This window comes from Mandrillus leucophaeus, unplaced genomic scaffold, assembly GCF_000951045.1.
Source record: "Mandrillus leucophaeus isolate KB7577 unplaced genomic scaffold, Mleu.le_1.0 Scaffold92, whole genome shotgun sequence".
In the NCBI taxonomy this organism is placed as follows: Eukaryota; Metazoa; Chordata; class Mammalia; order Primates; family Cercopithecidae; genus Mandrillus; species Mandrillus leucophaeus.
Window position 1 is genome coordinate 2,402,000 of NW_012110030.1, and position 12,941 is coordinate 2,414,940.

Here is a 12,941-nt window from a genome sequence, read left to right on the forward strand (position 1 = left end):
TGGTTTGTGTATTCCCCCATTTTATTATATCTTTACTAACACTAATTAGTGGAGGACAAAGAGGCAGTACAATATTTGAAATGAGAGTGATATTAAAGCATTTGACCACCAGTGCAGCTTTTCATATATACAGCTATAAAGTTGAAAAATACTATTCTCAAAATAAACCAAATTACGTATCATAAAATTGCTTACCAGTTCATTGAACCATTCGCACACTTTCCTAACTGCTTATTAATTTTTAAAAAGTTATTCCCTTTTGTTTGATGTGTCTGCCAGAAGTTGACATAGGGAGCTGCCGTAAACTTTTCCAATGACTTTCCCCATTAAATTGAAAGTCATTAAGTCTCAAGTTTCTGGCACCTTGTCCTAACCAGAGCAGAACTGTGTGAGGTGCCTCTTTCTCATGGCCAAGTAGCACTTTGATATCAGCTCTTCCCACATGAGGTGAGTCCTCAGAGTACCCACCTCAGACATAATCACTCCTGAGGAGCACCTGGGTGCCCCACATAGCCCTACAGCCACCTCTGCTTCTGCCTTGGTCTGCCCAGCAGTTGCTTTTCACTCCAGTGTCACCTCTTCCAAATAATATCACTGGATGACTCAGTGTTTCAATAAAAATGTAATTCATAGGTACAAGTCAGTATTAATGCAGTTCAATATTTTAACAACCAGTACAACTATGTTGGGTATTTACCAGTTGAACATCAGCCTTTCCAGACATTCTGCTGATAAAGAATAGAGAAAAACCAAACATTGGATCCTAAAAACTAGTAAACAGAGATTAATACATACTTCTGAAAACCTTAGAAATGAGACCTAATCCAGCACAGAAGAACCACAGACATGAATGCAGAGAATGAGAGAGGCTTTGTCATCAGAAGCAAAGTCATCAGAAGCAAAGTTGCATCTCCTTCCCCCATTCCAGCTCTTTACTCAGGCCGTGAGGACTCTAACTGGCTTTAAGAGGAATGCTTTGAGCCAGAATCTGTCGGTTGCCTTTCTAAGTAGAGCAGTTGGGGTGGGGAAAGAAGGTAGATAGTCCAGAAAGCTAACAAACAGCAAGAAATTGGTGGGATTCTTTCTCTTTTATCTGACACTGTGTCTGCTGACAAGAGAAAACCAAGAGTGTGGAACTTGCTAGATAAGGACCCCAACATCCTTTAGATTGCCAACACGAGCATCATTCTTTTTGTTGCCAGCGTCCTATTTACATTAAGTATCCACCACTTTCAAAACAATCCCATACATCATGCAGACTCCAAAGGCAATGTTTGTGCTGCTGGTCCTAAAGTTGCTTAAAGAAAAAAGCCGTTTCTGTTGCCCTAGATAGGCAGCGCTTTAGGCTACAGTTTGAGAAATTAAATGTTCACGGCCTTTGGTGCTTCCAGTTCCATTTGGAAAAGGACACAGACCTGGCATTTGGAAAGCACTTGCTCTCCATTAAACTTACCGAACCTTGACAAACCCGAAGGGCCAAGAATTAGTTTGCCACTGGCCAAGGCTGGGCTTTCCAAAACTGATAACAGCAATGAAAACAATAGCACTGCCATTTATAATCTTCAATGGGATTTTGTCAAATTTTAACCCAAAAGGATCTCACAATCTGAAAAGAATCTCAAGCTTTGTTTTATAGGAAAAGAAAAAATGTTTGAGCACAATCTCTTTTTTCTGCTGCTTCATGCTCAGAATTGCCCTCTTAGCCACAGAACAAAATGTGAATATGTCTCCATCTCACCTTCACTTTGTGCTAGGGGAAGTTTACTAAGGTGACATTCAAGGACTGGGGAAGACATAGGAGGAGGAGTGAGTGGTCATTAGGTCAGAAGTGTTCCACCAGCCAAATGTCAAGTTCTCTAAACTGTTAACAAAATGAAGTTAACACCAGCCCAGTCCCTTTGGCCCTGACAGCATCTAACCTCCATTCTTTGGCACAAACCACAAAATTTAGTAGGGCAGGAATTTTCCCATTTTTTGGCCTAAGATACAAGTAAAGTCACGATGCACAAAACATTTGATCTGCTTTACTAATGTATGGCATCATCTGCTTTGTATGATTCCCTATTTGGAAACAGAAAATGGGACTTAAGATAGCTTGGAAACCAAGAATAGAATTTTTCACTTCTAGCCCTATATTTTCACTACTAATTGACACAACTCACACTGGATTACAATCAAAATCATGACCCATTTGTTAAGTGTCAAAATTTCACTCCCCACCTCCAACATTTATAATATTAAGTACATTTACAAACCTCTCTAAGTGAATCAACCCCCACTATAAAGCTTGCAAGGCAAGATAAATAATGAGTCTCTACTATGGGCAAAGAATGAAGGCAGACTGTAGAGGTGAAATGAAAGTCAGATATACTCTAACCCTGAGTAAGCCTTTCAACTTCTAACACTAATCAGGGTTACTCAAGAACTTTCTAAGCATGAGGTTGATACATTCCCTCTGTGTTCTGTATTTCAAGATGGAAGACAGAGTAAGAGAGAAACAGTCAAGAGGAGATAGATGAAGGGAAAAAGGTGAACGATCACACACTAAATAATAATTTAATATACACCTTAAAAAGCAGACAAATCCTACCTCATAGATGCCAATTCTGCAAGCAAGGCTGCCAATCATGTGCCCCAGTCATCCACAAATAATATCCTTGTAGTGGAAATCCCAGCTGTATACATTTTACTTTCCCTACAAAGTGCTTCATTTTTTTCCAAACATTTTCCTCCTTCCATGTGGTTGCCCAGACCAATTCATGTGCTTATTGGCATGTTATGAAACATGGAAACAATTAGAAACCACATTCTAGGGCACTAGAATGACTTGCTACAGAATCAATGCACTACGCAAAACTTGAGAGGATTTGGCAATAAAGATGGAAACTGTGGGGAAAAAAAACCCACTAACAGTATTTCATATTACACAGTACATTCTACAACAGCTTTAAACTGATCTGTGTGTTTCAGGCAGCAGTCATGCTTTCCCTTCAGAATCTCCAGCTTCTATCATTGTTTTTAGTTTTAGTTTTTGTCGTTGTTTTGAGATGGAGTTTCACTCTTGTTGCCCAGGCTAGAGTACAATGGTGCAATCTTGGCCCACCACAACCTCTGCCTCCCAGGTTCAAGCAATTCTCCTGCTTCAGCCTCCAGAGTAGCTGGGATTCCAGGCGTGTGACACTATGCCTGGCCAATTTTGTATTTTTAGTAGAGATGGGGTTTCTCCATGTTAGTCAGGTTGGTCTCGAACTCCTGACCTCAGGTGATCTGCCCCCCTTGGCCTCCCAAAATGCTGAGATTACAGGCGTGAGCCGCTGCACCCGGCCCATTGTGTTTTTATTTCTTTATATACCCTAATGAAACTCATATGAAATATTCAACTTATACTTTTCCTTCAGGGTTGATAGCTGAACGTATACAACAGGCCAAAAGTCTTCTCAGTTAAGTCTGGAATTCTTTAAAGGCCACATTTGAAGGGAAGTAATAACATTTGAAAATCAAAGAACTCTTGTTTTCAAATAATCAACTTAAGTCCTAAGTCATACTTCACACTTACAAGGGTTTCTTTAGCCATGCAAATACTAAGAATGATCAGTGCTCAAAACAGATGCTAGTGAAACTTCTAACACCTGCTAAGGAACCCAGCAGCCTTTTGTCTCAGTCAGCTGTTCTAACCCCCCAAAGATATTAATACAAGCGCTGTTGATAAACCTCAGACCTGAGTGACAACTTAAGAATGAGCCAGTCAGGCACGGGATGGCTCAAGCCTGTAATCCAAACACTTTGGGGGGCCAAGGTGGAAGGACTGCTTCAGGCCAGGAGTTTGAGACCAGCCTAGGCAAAAAAGTGAGAGTCTGTCTCTACAAAAGAATTAAAAATTAGCTGGGGGTGGTGCTGTGCACCTGTAGTCCCTGCTGTTCAGGCAGGATTGCTTGAGTCCAGAAATTTTAGATTACAATGAGCTATGATCACACCACTGCACTGTAGCCTGGACAACAGAGTAAGACTCTATCTCTAAAAGAAAAACAAAAACAAGTGAACCAGGCTGTGGCAAAACAGAAAGCTTGAAAAGAGAGATGGGCTCTAAGGCAGGAGAATTCTCTAGCACCATAAAATAACCAAAAAAGAGGAGAGGGAATGTAAAACTGAACCATAAGGAAACGTATCTTCAGTGGCACTTATCACTACATGTAACCCATGTCTATATCACTTATGATTTTCATGTTGTGTTATTGTCAATGCAGCAGCCAGAATGTTCTATTTTGGTCTGTTCCCTGGCTGATCACTACTCTGGAGATCCTGTTCTAGGGGAAAGCAAGTGGAAAAGAATCCAGTGGTCTGAGCTCCACTATCCTCTTGACTAAAATGCATGGGTGTGCCACACCGGGAAACGTGGGCACAATTAACCATATTCAGTGACATGGAGAGGTTGGTCAGGATTCATCGTCAACCACAGAGAAACAAACTCTTTTCATTTGGGAACAAAGAGTGAATTATTTGGAGGCTATCTTTTGGGGAAACTGAAGTTGTCACTGTAAAGCCCCCAACTGCTTTACCAAACAATACCATTTAAGAATCACTGAGCCACTTGGCCAGATCCTTTATCTCAGTCAATACCCACAATAACCCTTCCACATAATCCAAAAAAGGAAAAATGAGAATTTGAGGAGTCAAGTAAACTTGCTCATTGTCACACAGCTAGGGGCAAGAGTTGGTATTTGAACTCAGACATCTGACTGCAAAGTGCCCTACTTGGAATTGTCCTGTAGCTGTCCTGTCTCATGGTGGTATCCCCATGCGGTCTTGTGTAATATCAAGCTATCTTCTCTTTCCTTTTCTCCTCTCTTCCTTGCTGCAAATCTATGGTCAGCGGCAGTCTAGCATACTTCTAATTCACAGAAGCATTTACAACACACACACATATTTTCTTCATGTACCATGGGAATGAATATTATTTTAAGAACCTGAGCCTTAATCTAAATAATGACATTTCAAGCTTCAGCTCTTGGAGAGGTAATTTGTTTACAGTACCTGGACCACCTCCCTTTATGAGGAAGACTGGTGCCACTTCCCTTCATAGGGCCAGGCTAGTTCCAATGTTTGCTTTGAAGTTGGCTGCTGGGAATTGAGAATTCAATGAGTCCCAAGGTCAGCCCACAGAACCCACCATGTTCCTAAAGTCTGGAGGTATAGATTTCACTAACAGCTCACCCCTATTTATAACACTGTTTTTATAGTGAAAGCCAATTCAAGCTCTTGTTTGGGAATCCAGGAATGCCTTTTCCCCTTTCTTCCTGCTACTTTAGGTAAAAGAGCAACTGGATAGGGAAAGGGTGAGATTGGACTGATGGGAGGGAGGCAGATGGAAAAGCAGATGAGATAATAGTAAGCTCCATTGCTTTGTTAAATCTCTCCAGGACATTTGGTCAGTTAGTCCCAAGTGTTCTAGACTGGAGAACAAAGGACTTTTGGGCCTTGGGGGCCAGGGCTCATACGTATTGTCAGATTGATGGCGGCTGAGACTACCCAACCGCCTATTGGCTTATGCAGGTCATCACAAATCTGGGTACAGGCTGAACCACCACAGAATAAAAATCACAAGACAGCATTTTAATTGGCCTCCTTAGGCCATTTTAACAAAGGAGAAAGCTAACTTCCAAGAGCAAAGAGTAATTAATGAAGGGAGCAAACAGAGGTTCATTTAGTAACTTCCAAATAAGTTCCTCTGGCTGAGGGGGGTTGCGGGAGAAGGTAGCCTGCAACAGAAAGATAAACTGTAGGTATTTAAGTCACAATGCCTTCGCCAAGAACTGCTCATTACCATCAGATGTTGCAGTGGTAGTGGGGCCAGTTAGAACTAACTTTATTATTAGAAGCAATTAGGGAGAAAAGGGGCAGAATTTCATTTGGTTATTTCAAAACAAGTTTCTGTGCACAGTTTAATGAAGGCCTGCAGTGTCAAGATAAAATGTGTGTTTTACTGAAAACAGCTTTTGCAAATGACTGCTTGTTACCAGCAGTTATCTCCAGGCAGAACAGACTGGGTAGGTTGGATTTACATGCATGCCGTAATATAATAGTTCAGCTGTCTCAGCTTCACAGAAGTGTCAACAGGCAGTATGGCTTGATGGTGAAGCACGTGTGTTCTGGAGCCAGACGGTCTGTCTTCAATTCCTATCCCCGACCTTGGTAACTGGATGACCTTGGGCAAAGCTTCTGTAATTTTCTGGGCCCCAGTGTACTCATATGGAAACTGGAGGTCATAGTAGTGTTTCTTGAAAAGGGCTGTTTTGAAATATCAATGCACCTAATATGTTAGACATTATTATAGTTATTAACTATGATATCCAAGATCGCTTGGAGGGGGAGCTGTTTTTAAGGAAACTGCTTGCTACATAGGAGTTACCTTAAGTACAAATCGGTAACAGATCCATTTACATCTTTTGAATGGGGTTTGCATGTAAAGTATGACAGATATTTGTCTTCAGCGTCATTTTTATCTTAATTCCCATTTTAGACAATATGTCAACATCTCTATACAATTCAGATGTTTTGAAAAGATCTAATTGCTTTTCAATTTTGCTAAACCAACCATTTATCACTGCTTTTGATTTCCCACCTTTGAGGTTACAGTTGTGGCTTTTTAGTATTTTTCTGTCTGAGCTTTTCCCTTATAAATCTCTTGGGCAGCTTTTAAATTGTCCCTCATATACATACCCAGGCTTAGAGAAACCGCCATGTGTTGAGCTTAGAAGAACATTTACAGAACCTCAACTCTCACACAGTAAATGGGGAATCAGGCTCTCTTCCTTATAAATATCCTTTTTGAGACTACTATAACCACAGTAAAAGAGACCTCCCATTTGTGGTTTACAAATTCTGTCTTGAATGTCCCCATTCTTCAATGAAAGTATCTGCTATCTTCAATGAAGTTTCAGAGATCCCTTCATTAATTTCTCAAGGTTAAAGGTTGATTTTCTTCAGATGCTACAATATGTACACATGTCCTCAGGGATACGGTACACTGTTTACCCAGTATTTTTTAGTCCTTCAAACCAACAGCATTTAACTAATGTGCCATGCACCATAATATTGGATCCATATGATGAATAAAACTCTTTTCTTGGACCTTACTAAGCAATGACTCCATTATTAAAATCTACTCATTTTGGAGAAGTTTAAACTAGCAAAACGCCCTCTATGCATTTATGTGTTTTCTCAGCCGTGTATTCAGCCACATCATTTTTCCAGCTGCCCTGACTTAATTTATACTAATGTGAAAAATTTAAGCAAGAGCCTCTTTCACAGAATTTAAGTCTTACGTTGCAGATTATAAGAAAGAAAAAGTTGAAAACAGTGGAAGTACATATTGGTGGGATTCTCCCCAAAGCCCGTGCGTTCTTGTTCAATGGTTTTTTTGAAAGAGGTTCAAGTTAATATTTATTTTATCTAACGAAGTTGTCTATTCCCATGAATATTCCTTTTTTTTTCCTTTTAGCAACCATACACATCATAACATGGGAGAATTTCTTTTTTGAAAAGACCCAGAGGAGTTTTAAAGAATGGTTTAATTAGAGTTGTTGATGCCCATTCATAATTAGTATCTGTTAGAAAGTTAAGCCTTAGGGAAAGGTTAGATTCTGAACAGAATAAAATATGCAACATAGGGACTCTGAGGGAAAAGTTTTAAAATGAAAGAGGTGGATACTTATTCTTACCCTTGATCTTTCTTCTAGTTTTGTCATCATGACAACTGTGGCACTCCGTTGTTCCCATATCATTCTCCAAAAGTCCCCAAATGTTTCGGGGAGAGATCCCTGTGTTGCAATATAGGCATTTTGTTTCCTATAGCCATCTATGTAGTTGGCATTCACATAGTCACTTCCTGGGATCCCTGGAAAACAAGGAGTGTTATTCAACCAGGTGAGCACATCACAAGAGGAAATAGCCTGGGACATGGCCTAATGGCAGTGTTATCTTACTGTTCCACCTTACACTAGAGGAGTCGCAATATATTGAAGGTCGGGTTTTAAGCAAGATTTAAAAAAAAGGCCCTATTAGAACCATCATGTAAAAAAAATGTATTGAAAAAAAGTGTCAGGTCTTCATAATATGACAAAGAAAAAATACAATAGATGGTCCATAGAACGACTTTTCTTTCACTGGTTGTTGGTTTTCTCTGTTGCACTGGCAAGGAAATAGTTTGCAAAGAATAATAAACAATCTGGTAACATTCCTCATCCATGTGCTTCCCAGACAAAAACTAGATAAAAGAATGCCTGAGTCTGAAAATACAAAATAGGGTGGAACACACCATAATAGTGAAAAATTTTTGTAGATTTAGTTAACAGGAAACTTATATATAAAGTCATTTAATATTTACAACAACTCTGCAGTAAGTCCTGTCATGAGTCCTGTCAGGAGAAAACTGAGGTGCAAAGAAGTTAAAGAAACTTGAGCAAGCTGCTCAAACTGGTGGAGTCAGGTTTAATCATAGGCTACTCGTATGTGTCTTGACCTCTGTAAAGTATTGCTTCTCATTTAAAACTCATGATTTGTTGTAAGCAGCACATGAACTTCTTGGATTACGAAAAATGCCTCCTAATTGGATGTCGAACTTCTACTTTTGTCCTCTCCAGTTTATTCTCTATCTAACATGAGAGCAATTTTAAAAAAATTATTTCAGACACTGTAACTTCTTCAAACCCAACAATGGCTTCCCCTTATACTTCAAATAAAATCCAAACTCTGAACATCGCTTACAAAGCTCTGCCATTTCCCAGACTCATCTCATTCCACTCACCTGCTTGCCTTTAAAACTCTAGACACTGGCCTGCTTCAATGATTAGAAAACATTTATTTCCCCCCTTAGTGCAATCCACATCCTAGAATATACTCTGTCTCCTTCCCATCATAAAACACCCAGCCTCCATCCCAGAAGACCTGCCCTGGAGTATCCTGAGACATCAGAACTCCCTTGACAGCCCTTTTATACTACTGATTACAGGTTGTAATTATATATTTACTTGTTTGTTAATTTACTTATTGCCTGTTTTGACCACGTCTCTTTTATTCACCTTTGCTACCCTAGTGACAAAAAAAGAGTAAATAATTTGCCCCAGTTCCAACATGTAATCAGTAGCAGAAATGTAATTTAATGTAGATATTATGATTTAAACCCTAGTTTTCCATCAGCACATGCCTTTAAGAAAGATAGAGGCAAATTTGAGCTTCTTCCAAGTAGAGTAGCCACAGTTATTAAGAGAATCATAGCTACTCCATATGAGAAAGAATGTATATTATAGCCTAGCAAAGGAAAGGGTAGGAATTGGGATGAGAGCTGCCTGTGAGAAGAAGAGAGGTTTAGATTTACTCTGTTGAGTTCCAAGTTTTAAATTCTGAAAGATGTAACTACAGAAACAATAAAGCATTTTCAAGTGGTCAGAATCAAAAAGGGAGTTAAGTTTCCCTGGAAGGTCATGAGCTGGTTATCTGTAGGGGGGAATAAGCACTTTAGAGGAATATCAGCATGATATGGGAGGTACACTAGAACTTGTGCACGATCCCTTCTACCCTGGGAAATATGAGTCTTGGAATCATAGGGTAACCATTTTTTTTCCTTATAATGAAACATATGTTCCCAAGCTAAAATTGTTATATTTCACTGATTGCCACTTGCAATGACTTTGACTGCTTTTCTGATTCCAGTTGTAAAGTTGATCCTCTCAAGAAAGGTAATAAAAGTCAGATGGAAACTACTGCACTCTGAGATGAACACATAGATATGAAATACCACTAGCATTAGCTGAAAAGCCTTTTGAGCAAAACTTGAAATGCACGGTTGGTTGTAACATTATTCATCTATTACAGCTACTCAAGAAGCAGTTGGGGTTTTGGCAGCCCTTTGTTGATAAAGATCCTATTCCTCCCCAATACCAGATTACTGTAGATTCAAATGACGGGTTAAATAAAATTCTCAGGTTACAAACACTGGGACGTACACACATCTTACATATCCATAGGATTTGGTTCTGAGCCAAGAATGAATCCATCTAACAGGAAAAACCCACTTCCAAAATTTTAATTTAGCAGTTAGCAACATTAAAGAATTGATTAAAAGGATTCTGGCTAAGGGCCTCACTCAGCTGCCAATATACAGAAAACTTTTTTCCAAGAAAAATCAGAATGGAGAAATCTGGGCTAAATGACTCAGAAGATTCATCAACTGGGCCCTGCGCCACATCCCCCCTTACCAAGGAAAGCAAATGTGTCTGAACAATGCATCTGAGGACGGAGAAGATGCACACGAGAATCATTCCTAAAGACAGGGAATCAGACCCATCCAATTCTCTTTGCGAAAAAATGTTAATCAGTTAATATGTAATGAATTGGGTTTTTTTTGCATACTGCTCAATTTTGAATAATAAATTCTTTTTTGTTTTACAAGAAGGGGGTAGGCTGCTACTGAATAATGATTGCACTTCCCAGGATAAGAATACAAAAATGTTGCCTTAAGACTACTAGGCACCAGGAATCAACACTATCACTAAATGCTTTAAGAATTTAGGAATTGGGCAAAGTATGGTAGTTCATGCCTGTAATCCCCACACTTTGAGAGGCTGAGGCAGAAGGATCACTTGAGCCCAGGAGTTTGAGCCAGCCTGAGCAACATGGTGAGACCCTGTCTCTACAAAAAATAAAAATAAAAAATTAGGCTGGCGTGGTGGCTCATGTCTATAATTCCAACACTTTGGGGAGGCTGAGGCAGGAAGATTTCTTGAGAACAGGACATGACAAGCCTGGGCAACATGGTAAAGAGACCCTGTCTCTACAAAAAACTAAAAACTTGGCTGGATGTGGTGATGCATGCCTGTAGTCCCAGCTACCTGGGAGCCTGAGGTGGGAGGATCATTTGAGTCCAGGAAGTCAAGGCTGCAGTGAGCCATGACTGCACCACCACACTTCAGCCTGGGCGACAGAGCAAGATACTCTGTCTCAATAAACGAGAAAGAATGAATATTCTGAAAAAGAGGTAATTGAAAACAAAATCAAATACCTGGTAGAGCAAATTATCAAGCCAATATTTTATATCCTGAAAATAATGCTGAGGTTCCTCTTATATTTTGATACCTATTTGTAAGAAGGTAGTACATGGAATGAAAGTCTCCTTCTGGCAAATCTCTTTACCCACTCTGGTGATAAGACATTTCAGGTAAGTTCTCTCTCACAGGTCCTCTGCAATGTGGAGACATGAGAGATGGCTATGTTCTCCAGAAGCTCTAAGATATAATGAGTACTGTATTTATACAACCCAATATAACGCACTGTGCAGAAAGATGAAAGAGAAAAAATTTTAGAAAGGATGGTGGCTTGTCCTAAAAATATTAACCCCAGATTGGAAGCTAAAGTTAATCAGCAGTCCATTTCAAGTAGATGAGACTCTGGTTTTTAATGTGACATATTTAGAAAGACTTTTCAACCAACACTGTGAAAATAAACAATATGCTTCTTTCCAAATGTTTTGGTGCCATGAAATGCTTCTTCAGTAGTTCTTGATTAGGATGTTTCTGCTGGGAGGCCGGATCTAACATTATTTCACTTTTGGGGGGTGACTTTCTCTAAGTAGTACATATTTGTTTATTTAATTTTCAATTCCCTGCCTTTTCCAAAAAATGATTTGCTTCTGCTAATGCAACATTAATCACGGTGCACTTCTAATCCAAGAGAATGGTGTGAGAATTAATTTAATTCCTTTGGGGTTACGAAGGATGGAAATATAGCTTGAAATGTAGTACTGGAAAAAAGAAAAAAGAAAAAGAAATGTAGTACGGAAAGAGTATAGAATTATTACAAATTAGGTGATTGCTTTTCATTCTTGGAGTCACGGAGACCTTCCTCCAATACTAGAATAACAGTGTTTGATTTGCTTTTTGGGTTTTCTGTTTGTTTTTTGGTTGGGGAATGAGTTTTTAAAACAACAGGACCATGCAAAGATGTTTGCCTTCTGCTCGTCATAGGCAAAATCTTAGAACACACTGGCCCTGCTGCAGGAACTCTCTTGGAGTCAGCTGGTCCTAGTGTCTTTGTTTAAGAACAGCTTACCTCCAAGACTGGTTCTTTCCTAGGAGTCCATGGCTCTACTGCATTTATAAAACGGAGTGGGTTTTCATGATTTCTCATGCACTGTTTCATGCACATTCTCTAATTAATAACAGTGATGTCAATAGTTCTAACACCGTAAATACGTGTTTAGTCTTCTAATCTTACACACGAGAAACCTAAGGCTAGATCCTCTAACTTCATATTACACCAATATGCTCCATTCCTGTGTTAAAGTGTATTTCCTCAGTTAACGAACTGTTCTTTCTTGTGGAATTTAAAAATATTACTTACATGCTTTATACTGGGTCTTTGTGTTCTGGACTAACTAGACCTGGCTGTAAGTGTAAGCCTGTAAAAGTGACAGAAGTTGTGATGAAGGGAATGATTGGTAGAGCTGTGCTTCTGTTGTTCTTCATGCACAACAAGCCATAGCATACAGCTATTTGAACAGAATCAGGCAAGTTTTAGGCTCTCATTTTATTTGCTGTTGATTGCTAGTTACGGTTTTCAGTGGAAAAATGAGCCTGGATATAAACTTTGAATAATGGGGTCTTGTGGATTTTTTAAAATCACCAAGAAGGAAAAAAAAAAAAACCTAACAAACACCCAACTTGCTATGGATTTGATTTTTGGGGTCAGAAGATAATTTGATTTGAAAAGATGTCTCTTGTCTCTTGTTGAAGCAGTGTTTATAACGATGAGGGGTTTATAATAAAGCCTTAAGCCCTGACATTAAGTGAAAAGGCAGGATGCAAAATAGTACATGAATTATTTTGTGAAATCAAGTAATCCTGAGGGGAATGTTCGCAATTTTGCATCACATTGCACTGTAGGTAAAG

The 12,941-nt window shown here is 39.3% G+C and overlaps 1 protein-coding gene across 7 annotated transcripts in view; it reads right to left on the minus strand.

Annotated features, from left to right (window-relative positions):
- PTPRD (protein tyrosine phosphatase, receptor type, D) overlaps positions 1-12,941 on the minus strand; it is a 462,557-nt gene that overhangs the window by 69,524 nt on the left and 380,092 nt on the right. For all 7 annotated transcript variants that reach the window (XM_011969903.1, XM_011969901.1, XM_011969904.1 and 4 more), the window contains one exon: positions 7,719-7,894. In XM_011969903.1, coding sequence (XP_011825293.1) covers positions 7,719-7,894 — 176 coding nt within the window. The remainder of the gene's footprint in view (positions 1-7,718; positions 7,895-12,941) is intronic.